At 46.6% G+C, this 11,013-nt stretch overlaps 1 protein-coding gene across 1 annotated transcript in view; it reads left to right on the top strand.

Annotated features, from left to right (window-relative positions):
* T265_03229 (hypothetical protein) overlaps nucleotides 1-11,013 on the top strand; it is a gene marked incomplete at both ends in the record, with an annotated part of 53,399 nt that overhangs the window by 18,363 nt on the left and 24,023 nt on the right. Inside the window, 2 exons of the mRNA XM_009167662.1 lie at nucleotides 6,995-7,231; nucleotides 9,293-9,580. Of these exons, the coding sequence (XP_009165926.1) occupies nucleotides 6,995-7,231; nucleotides 9,293-9,580 (525 nt within the window). The remainder of the gene's footprint in view (nucleotides 1-6,994; nucleotides 7,232-9,292; nucleotides 9,581-11,013) is intronic.

Below are 11,013 nucleotides of genomic sequence, written 5' to 3'. Positions count from 1 at the left end.
GCCTAGGGTCTAGTTCTTCTGGTTCGGTTCATTTGATGGTTCCTCTTGAACTTCATTTGAACCTTCTGTCAGTCTGTGTGGGCGAGCTAGTGCTAAGATAGTTGTGCAAGAGAGATGCTGTGACCTTTGGTCGGTTGAGGTTTCCACCCCCACCTCCCGGTTTTTTCCAATGATCCTAAGTGGATTGACAACCTCACTGTCACGTGTCAACTCGGCTTATCTAAGACCAACCACTTGATGAACGACGAATAGACCTACCCGAGCTTTCAAATCTTAACACACTGTCCACCAATATGATCCTGGAAGCAATGTCTGGGCAACGCAGCAGCTGCTGTTGTTGTTGGTAGATAATTCCGCCATTCATTTGTCGTTCTCGTGAGATAAAACACCCACTCACGTGCGATATATTTTTCATCTCCTTCGGGTTTTAGAACAGGTTTCGGTGAGGGGCATGGCAGCCCCACAATCCTGCTTGTGGCAACAAATCTTGTACATATTATAGATGCATTCCAGCAATCTTTTGGACCACGTCGAGTTACGCGCAGTACCCCAAAAGCCAAATCGTTCAAATGGAGGTGTATCTACAAATGTGGTACTATAAATACAATAATAAAATGATAAAACTTTACAAACCTCAAATCGTGGGACTACGCCGGCTTCTATACACCGGTTTAGGAACTGCTAATTCCTAACGGGTCTCGAAGTCCACGCCGAATCAAAGCCACGTGTTTACAAGATAGCGAAACCACGTGTGAAATTAAACAAAACGTATGATGACAAGGTCAAAGAACAGTTTATGTTCAGGTCAAAAACAAGAAGGGTGGTATAGACGCAAAACCAAAATAACAAAAAGGGGGAATCGCGCTGTACAACATAAAAATAGGAAAAAGGAATCAACACATATCAGGAAACAAGCCACTTTACCAAGAACCAGATTATTTGTTTGAGCCGCCTGTGTTCGGGTGAGTTCTAGCTTTGAAGCCCATGTCATCCTGGCAAACCAGTTGTGGTCAAATGTTTCGCGAACGATAAATGTGGTTGGAACCATAGACGACTGACGCCATTTCAATCATCTTTAATCTGCTGCGTGACCATAGCATAGTGATGTGCAGAAAGCACCAGCCCCTCCCCCTTGGCATTAGGCAGGTGGCAATCTACCATCTCGTCACAATATAAAAAAAACAAGCGTTCAGCTGCCTTGCCACTAGACGAAAGCACGCGAGATGATGTACTGTGAAGTCGCCCAAACCTAGATAAACCCGACCTGAAGCTCTCACCTTGTCGCGGTGGTGGGGCTTCTGTGCTGCAATGACCTTGCGACCTATATTGGCTGGAAATTAGTTCCTAAAGGTTCAGACATGCCATGAAAGGCGTAAGGCAGGTGACCGGTATGTCCATATGTATGGAATCAGCGGTGCTGCATCCCTCCCGAGGAAGGACTGGTTTGATAAGGTTGGCCCACTATTAAGTGCGGTCGAAATTCATTTAAGACTCGAGGGTCTGGTACTGTTCAAAAAGTGCCTGCTGTGGATTAAGACGGTAATGCCGTACTCCCTGCTTACTCGGGCCAGGCCGGTCCCCTACAGCCAAGTGGGTAAGACTATTGAGTCGTTGGCTCCGGGAAGGGTCCCCGCAAGGAAACTCTAAGAACCGTTGTCTTGTGGTTCAGACCCTTGAGTCAGAGGCTAGGAGTAGGGTCCCTGAACAAAACCCTACTGCCCTCAAAACCCTCACTGCCTTGTGGGTCAGACTTAAGGTGAGCTGTCATAACCCAACCCCCTTCTTCAAGCTGGGCGATCGAGAAGTATCATCCACCCCTAGAGCTCTTCGCTCACTGGCCTTCTATCACTCTCTTCTCAACAACTGAACGATACTGTGCGATCAACTCATCTGTCAGTCCCCTAGCAATTGTTTCCTGTCTAAACCATGACCCAGAAGAAAATAAACCAAAATACTCTCTCGCTAACCTCAAGAGATCTGTCCGTAAATTGGGCAATAGGTATCCCATACTGAAACTTTGCCTTCCCTCTCTCGATGTATGTTGTGTCTCCGAAACACGCATGCAAGACCCCACTTCGGTCGTGCTCCTCAAGTGGCCTTGGACAAGCGCAGATGTTGCACATTTCACTCCTCGGGCATCCCGTGATCCTGACGCAGTGGCTCGTGGTATCATCGGTGTGGGAGTCGCACTCGGTCCCAAGGCTGAAAGTGCCTTGCACGACAGCACAACCGCTGGAGGAACTCAGCGGGCCTGAATGGAACATCGACATTCACCCACCATCAGCAACCGAAATCCAGCGTGAGATATCAATCCTGAAGCGTGGCAAGGCACCCGGCCATGATGATCTGAACCCCGCACTCATCAAAGGAGTTGGCGAGGTCGTGGTGCACAGTCTGTCAACCGTACCGCATGAGATTTGGAACGGAAACAGGATACCAGCCGGACGGAGCTCCTCGATCGTCATCCCAGGATGGGTACAAGAACGCCATTGAGAATCATCGTGGCATGAACCTGGTATCCGTCGCATCTAAGGTGCTCTCTGGCATTATTTTACGCAGGTTGATGGATTATCAGGAGAGACAGATTGGTGAGAATCAAGCTGGGGTTCGCCCTGGTCGATGATGCATCGACCATATCTTTGCCTTATGACAAATTCTCAAACAATGCCGCTCCTTCAGATTTTCCACGTTGATCGTTTTTCTTGATGTAAAGACTGCTTTCGCTTCCGTCGTTCGTCAGAAACTGCGGCGGTGTCTGGCGACCAAAGATGTCCCTTCCGAATTTATGTCTCATATGGAGGCACTGTATGCGAATTCCTGTGGGCGCGCACGAGTATACGGGAAGCTTTCTCCTGATGTATGACAGGGCTGCCCTCTCTCGCCTTTCCCTTTCACATTTGTTATTGATATGCTGCTTGAATTTTCTCTACAGCCTCTGAAACCTCGAAGGGTGGAATGCTCCGGGGACTTTCGCTCACAGGCGTTGAGTATGTGGATGATATTGCTCTCCTTGGTTCAGGTCCTTCAAAAATTGAAATCGTTTTGAATAACCTAACTAGCTTTACTGCATGGGTTTGGGTGCGCTTCACACCTCCAAAGTGTGGGTTGAACCAAATCGAAACCTGCTTTCAGGCGAGCAGCAATCCATACGGTAGATAAATTTGTTAATCTGGATAGTTGTATAAATTCTGGAGATGAGAATCAGGAAGGTCAGGGCAGCTTTTGCCAACCTCCGACACCTATGGCGCGACTTGACGTGAGTTTCTATGTCAAGGATAGGGTTCACACTGCGGCAGTGCGATCTATACTGCTTTACGGATTAAAGACGTGGCTTCTACGCGCAGGGAACATACGGAAGATGTGAGCGTTTGACCATCGGTATCTCCGAAGCGGTGGTCGGGACCAGTGGGATTACCGAATTAGTAATGCTGAGGTCCTAGTAATGCTTGTCCTAGGAAGAAGGAACTCTTCCGTGATAGATGAATTACTCGCGCTTTGTAGGTCGCACTGGCTAGGACATGTACTCCGCATGTCAGAAGACCGTCCGCCTCGCGGAGCCCTTTTCGCCCAGCCGTGTGCTGCGTGGAAGCGACCGATAGGCGGACAGTGAACGACCTGGCAACGAAGTATGAAAACACTAACCAGTAAACTGAGTGGGGTCAACAACTGCAGCCTCCGTGGATGGTGAACCCGAGACTCAACTCACTGATGGTTGATGAGGCTGATGGAAATGTCCCGGTCGCCTAGTCAATGACGCTCGTGCATCAAAGCTATCGTCTTCATTGACTAGCTATTTAGCTTCCGAACTGACTGAAGATTCCATCGCCTTCAACACTTGTCCCACGCTCTCTCACTTTCTGATAATCGACGCTGTAACAGTTGGAACCGATGTGTACGTGATACACGGTTTATAGCTGATAAATTGATTGAATCGATACCTAGACAAGAGCAGTTGAGATGCCGGATCTTCTGGTCAGTAACTTCGCGGCTTCAACCACTGAGCTACCTCGAGCTTTATTGGCTTGACGAGTCGAGCCTTCAGGTTTGTAATTGTGCTCCATGGGTTGTACCCCCGAAGGTGGGAAGTGGACCACTTCGCTGACAGTCATTAAATCCACTCACCTCTTACTCCACATAGATACCTTTAGGCAGGTGAAACACAAGGTTCGGTTGACATTCACTATTGCTCAGTGGTTAGAGTGCGGATATACTGATCAGAAGGTCCATGGTTCGAACCCGACCTCTGCCTCTCGACTCCCCCTGTCCAGGCTTGGGCAACCTGGCAGTATCCCAGCCCGCGTGCTTCCTTCGGTGGCATGGTACCAAACGAATGTCGAATTATTTACGAATAATGATGATAATTTCTCTCTGTTAGTACACTTGCAACAGACCTTGAAACAAGGTTCAAGTAGGAAATCTGTTTTGTACAGTAGTATGCGCAGACACGCAGGACTGACAGACAAACACGTGTGTTTTGGAGAGATGACGCTCTAGGTGATAATGCATCCTGTCGGTTATCATCCACTACTTTGCCTAATGGGTATCATTACGCCCCAAGTGGCCTGTGATACTGTGCATAGGTCTGAATGCAGTTTTGTTGCCCAATCTCCACCACGTTCCCAATGCTGCGTATTCCCATACCTGTCTAGTTAGATATGTCCTGTCTGGATGTGTTCTATTGTTAAATTTCCAAATGTTTTTGTAAGTGGTCCCTGCGACCCAGCACTTCCCGTTCTGACTTTTTTGCCCGCCGAGTGCATATACTGACTTGACAACAGCACGCCAACGATTATCAGCCGCTTTGCATAAATTGAATCGAAGTGGATCGCATTTGCATACGTGTATGCTCTACGTTTTTGAGATGCGCCATCATACTTTTTTAGTGTTAAGCAGCATTTGGCACTGGATATTTCCATCGATCATTGGGTTAGTGGCTATCCGGCGGGAAGGAAGTAGATTCGCCTACAGCTCGGTTTTTGACTTTCCAATGTCTCGCACAGAGTAGCTTCCGCTTTTGCCGTCGGCGTTGGTACTCGCGTAGAATATGAGCTGCGGTCGCATAAAAATATTCAAACTAGAGCACCTTATGGAATTTCGCCCCTCAACGAGAACAAACTTTACGGGATCCTCATATCGAGATTCCTAAGTCGATTGAAAACGTGGGCCCCACAAATGTGTTTCCGTTTTCGCTTTGTAAAAAATCTCACTACCCGATGGTACAGCTTGGTCATGTCTTTTGTTAAGAACGTTACCGAGCTTTTCAGGCTCAGAACTTTGGAGATCAGTGAGATCAACTCGGATGTTGTGGGACGAGGTAACGAGTTACATTGTGCCGAACGGCGTGCGAACGCGAGTTGCAATCTTCCGATGAGTTTTGGGTCGGCGTTAGGTGGAATTTAACGCCAAAACTGCCTTACCGCTCGCGATTGGGTGCTCCTTCGGCCAATAAGCCTAATCCGCACCTGATTGGCCAGAATATCGGGCCGCTTGTCTCTGCAGCATCAAGGCAAGCTCTGATTGGTCGAAAGTGTGGGCCCACCAGCCAATCCCGTTTCAGTATCCCCTTAATGCCGGTTCGCATTCCCACGTCCGAGTGTCTGAACTAGTAGAATATTGTTGCATGCATGAAGCGCCATACATGTTTTTTGGCCTGTTTTGTAAACCCAGGTGGTTAAGTGACTAAAACCGAGAACAGCTGAAGCATTGCCGGTGTTACGACTAGCGACTAGGAGGTTTTTAGGCCTCACAAATTGATCATACGAGCCACGCTGCTATTTCGGAGTCATTTTTACCGGTTTCACTTCTTCTTGGTGAATATTCCGGGAAGTAAGCCACTGTTTTACAGTGATTTCTCGGAATATTTCCAAGCCCAAGACGAACTACTTCGTAAACATTCAAGGCGTCGTCGAAAGGCCATTACCTCATCCAGTGTTATGAACCACCTCCAATGGTATCCTGGTTTTCTTGTGATCACAGTGAACACAACTCATCTGTTGAAGGATCTTTTGAAAATCCAATAACTTTTGCTCTGCGGGCTAAAGATTAGGTTAATATCGCATCCACTACGAAGGCCTGATTACTCCGTTGCTATAACATGTGCTTCTGGGGTCGAGCTATTCATCGGGGCACCACCTGGCTCGCTGCCCCTGCTGAATGTAATCTTGGCTTGAGCTCTCGGACAGTGTATGCATGTAGCGAATGTGTTTGAGGAACGATGTTAACCTCTCGAACGAGCGATCGGTTGCATCTGTGAGCTAATTTCGATACTTGCCTCTTTGCCTATAATGCGTACGTCTGTGGCGTTAAACTGTCATGACGCCGGCGAGCTGAATGTGTGAGCTGTGTACAGCTTCGACGTATGGGTTTGCGTAATGAAAGATGTCCTAATGAGCCTTTCACGTCTTATCCGAACCGTTTCTGGCGTTCATCAACTCATTTATTTGCAAACTAGCTGATGCGTTCATGAAATCAACTTGGAATTATGTGGGAACTGTCGTTTGTAATGTCCTTCAACGCAAAGTCCATATCAGGGGTCAGGTGGGTCCCATATTCAACCTACCAATCTTTTTCCTTCGAAATCAATACCACGCTTAAAATTGGTGTTGGCGGATATCGCGAAGGTTTCATGGAAGCCGTATTTCTTGAACAAACACATTAGCAGGCTGCTTGTTCACTGATGAGCTGGAAACGGTGATCAAATATTGCTATATACGTATATCATATTAGTTCTTTCAGAAAACTGGTATAAAGCCACAGGCGAAGGAAGTGATATTTCTCGAGATCCTATTCCACATTCGATAAGCTCGCTACAGGCACTGAAACAAGTGATATCGAAAGCCTCGTTTGTCGGGAAGTGGACTGGTGTGTGTGTGTGTTTGCTCAGCGTTTTCAAGATGATCAATTTTCTGCCTTTCATACTTGATTTGTTCACCACCATCATCTTTTTCATCATTCGCTTATAACCGAGTACCCCCCGTGATCTCACCGTTTTCAGATGTCAACTATGAGTTCAACTCTCCGGTCCTGCCGTCCCCGCAACCCATCGCGCCAATGGCTAATTTGAATTCTTGTGAAACAGTTTCCAAAGACTGTAAACTTGCGGAAGCAGTTTTGCGCGTGAAGCTTCTATGGAATGAGCGTGCTCTGAACGGGTTGCAGTTAGATTCCCTTGGTCCGGATTTCACGTGTGATTTAGATCCGTTATCCTTGAGAGTCCTACGAGAGTTCTGTGGTGAGTATGGCATGGCCGAACGTCCGCTACGCCACGTGAATAAAACTACCGTTTATACTGTAGAAGGGCAATGAAGTATGTTACGAAAAGTCCGGGTGAGGTTAGTGGTGTCCATCTTCCAGCATGTGGTCCGTCCCTTTGCTTGGCTGGAGACACTGAACGATATGGCGGCTAATCGGCGTCAGTATCTTTTATACTCTTGCTTTCTCGATTATCTGACTGGAGGTCTAGACATCTCAGATATTTTACTGTCCGCTGATCTTAAGTCCCCCGCCCTGTCCCATTTCTTTCTTATTTCTACCATGTATTTGGTGAATTTTGTAAAACCTGAATTGATAAATGGGATCAGATACAATTGCGAACAAAGTGCTATCCCATTCTACCAGAGTGACTAAATGGACCCTTCAAAAATGCTCCTTTCAGGAGGCCGGACGTTGTAGAGGGTTGTACGACCTAACACTCCCTATATGTAATGTCTCCCTCGCTATATATATATATATATATATATATATAAGGTGATATTACGGTGAAATTCTGATATCACTTAATCTAGGATATCGATTTGCCTCAAATGTTCACTCAATGAAGGTAAAAATTCGTTCAAGCTTCTGATTGGAACTACCGAAGTTTCTCACCCTAGAGGGTTATTCGTTTTTTTTAACGCCAGGTGTAAGCAAGAACCAGATGGATTTGTATAACCCAGTGGTTGTAGGATTGTAATCACTAACTTGGTCTCTTTCCACGTACATTAGATAATATTCAGCGGGTCGGTTGCTCCATGGCGCTTCTCGCGTAACCGGCGGCGATTCCCCGTAGCCGCTTTGGGATACCTTACATACTCCTGTTCCATCCTGACCCAACGTTCTACACTCAGTGAGAAATAGTCTATCAAATTATGAAGACGCTGTCGGCGAGATTTAGGGTGGTTAGCCTAGCGCTGGCAACATGTCGTTGCGAGTTTCTTGGACTTTAGCTTGCCCTCGTACCTTTATAGATTAATTCCTCATATCAAAGCACCATCGTCATCGTGATCACTGTCATCATCATCATCATCGTCATCATCATCATCATCATCTTCATCATCATCATCATCATCACTATCATCCTGACTAACAGATACATCAAAATCGGTGTTGATTTTGATGTTTCACTATCGCACAACCACAAAGTTTATCTAATTGTACCTAACGCCTGAGAATGAAAAGAAGAGAAAGGATTGTGTGAGGGTGGGGACCTGGTGTTGGCCTATCGCAAATATTCTGAGGTGCATACACCTTCCGGTACTCAGTCAGAAAATCTGGAAATAACCTAGTAATAAGAACGTCATTGACATCGATCAGCCTCCATTTTTTCCATTGTCTGAAGCCAAGCACAGGCTGGGTCACGGGGACCCCATCCTGAAAGGCGTACTGCATCAATGGCACCCAAACTCTTCGTAATCTCCTTGTGCCAAGTCATCCTTTGTTCACCTCGCGGTTTCAGCATGTATAGCTGAGGTTTGTATTTCCGTGGCTTCCCACGCTACTCATTTTCGATGGTCCGCGATTTCTAGATCCTTTGGGGGATATGGTTTCCCTTGCCAACACTGGACGAGGTTGCCCGACTGGATTTTTCATCCCAAGACACAATGAATCCCGATCAATATGGTGTGTATTCCAAGTCGGTGAAGCACGACACCTTCATCAATGATCATTATCATATTCCGTCGAAATCAAAATCCCATCGCTTACGATACTTAAAATTACGCGTTTTTCCTTATGAACTTGGAAATTTCTGTCCAGTTCCTGAGTTGATACGGGGAGGGGATTCCGTAGCCAAAACTGGCCGACCTATATTTTAACTTTCCCTAATCTATCAGGGATTTGGACTCTAGTAACATTGCCTCTAATCTTTTGAAATTGTCTTTTCTCAACCCAAATACCTGATAGTATTCTGGTGATTGTCTTACAAAGCAAGACCCCGTTCAAGATAGTTGTTTGCTACCTCTGTTTATTTCATTCCATACTCATTTTGCATGGATGAATCTGATGACCGTTTCCAACCACATCTTGATGCCAACAGGCGTTTCGAAGCCACATTTGCACGAACTACTTCCACAAGAACAAATCGTTTCGCACGCCATCAACATCGGGGATGTCGGTTACAATGTGTCCACCGTTGTTCACCATTTCAACGGCTCTACGCAGTGGACTGTCACGGAGGGTCAACTCTCCCAGGTAGAGCATCGTCTTGACAACGTGCCGTTCACCTTGAGTTTTTGGATGAATCACTCGGCCGTCCCCGAAGCTGTTGACTCGCCAGACGAGTTGAGTGGCAAAGAGCACATTGTTTGTAGCACTGACGGGCAGGGTGAGTTCATTTGGATGTTGTGCGCCCCCCCTCCATAGTGAGCTTCAAACCACTAAAACATTCGGAATACCTCTTTTCCCCTCTGTGTTGAGTATATGCTCAAATTGTTGAATGTTGATAAAACCGAAATCAATTTGGTTTCTCGAAAATCGCTGTGAAGAGATTAGACCTTATGGTAATGTGGCCCACTGAGGTCTACTGGGGGTGGAAGGGGGTTTACTTTGACACCCGCGAAGTTTTTCATACTAAACACGTACTACTGTAGTAGTATGCCGGAACGGATCCACTCCCTTGCGGTTAGATTAGGCTTATGAGCCAGAGGCTTTGATTGAGGACTCTATTCGTCCTTCTGCTCATGTATGGGCTTCCCGACAGTATCCTATCCAGTAGAACCACTGTTGTGGACCACAGTTTTCCTAGTGCCTTCTTAATACTATAAAGCCGAGTCTAGGTGGCCGCTTGATAGATTGATGCGCTTAGCCAAACCAGAAGACCGATGAACGTGTGAATCAGCTGATCTGTTGAACACTGACGCGTACAGGCGTGTCGCGTGCAGCCGTAAACGGACTGCGTATGCAGCTCACGTGGACCCTTCTAGGCGGGCCAAAAAGGGATACTATGTATACAACTCATCTGTCAAGGGCGAGTGAAGAACAACCAATGAAATCTGTCCCAACGAAAACGGTAATTTCATTGGCAGTTGTGTAATCTTGTAACGTTTGGAGCTGGTTCTCTTCACAACCATGAACGTCACATCTGTAATTGCCTTTTGCGGTTGATTGCACCAATAGATCAACTGTGGCAGCAAACTATGAGGCCAATTTGCACGATTCTTTCACTTCTGGCAAATTTGTTGGCCATTCCGATTGTGTTGTTCTCTGAATCATTGCTTTAACCAATCGCATGCGCATTTCCTCGTGCCGTTGTGATTCTCGTAGCCGGTAGTTCTGAACGCTAGTTATCTACCACATATGTCCTCCAACTAAAAGTGCAAACGCAACAGCGGACGCCGAAGTTACTGTTGATACCGACTTGTAACTTCCAGAGAACCACAATGTTTGCTTACCTCGAAGACTTGCTTTTGGGGAACAAAATAGTCGTATGAGAAGAGATCTGGCGCTAAGCCACCGCGTACAATTCGATGCCCGGTGCTGCTGATATATTTTGCAATGCATGCTGCTAAGCACATGCATGGTGGTTTTCCTGCCTCATTTGCATATGCAGCATCCGAATTTCAGGAAATGGCTTGTTCATGCTGTTCTTCAAATCTTCCGATTATCTTACTACACCTCGCTGCGCGTCTTGAAAATCGAAGCCCTCAGATCATTCGTTTGTTGATGCGGCTCCAATATCCCCTTGTATTTTGGTATCCATGAGCTTTTTTATCCCCGAGAGAGGTGTACACATATTAGCTAGACCAGGAATGTGCGGAG

This window comes from Opisthorchis viverrini (genome assembly GCF_000715545.1).
Source record: "Opisthorchis viverrini unplaced genomic scaffold opera_v5_45, whole genome shotgun sequence".
Taxonomy (NCBI): Eukaryota; Metazoa; Platyhelminthes; class Trematoda; order Opisthorchiida; family Opisthorchiidae; genus Opisthorchis; species Opisthorchis viverrini.
The sequence above is the reverse complement of the archived record's forward strand: the minus strand, read 5'-3'. Positions and strand labels throughout refer to the sequence as shown.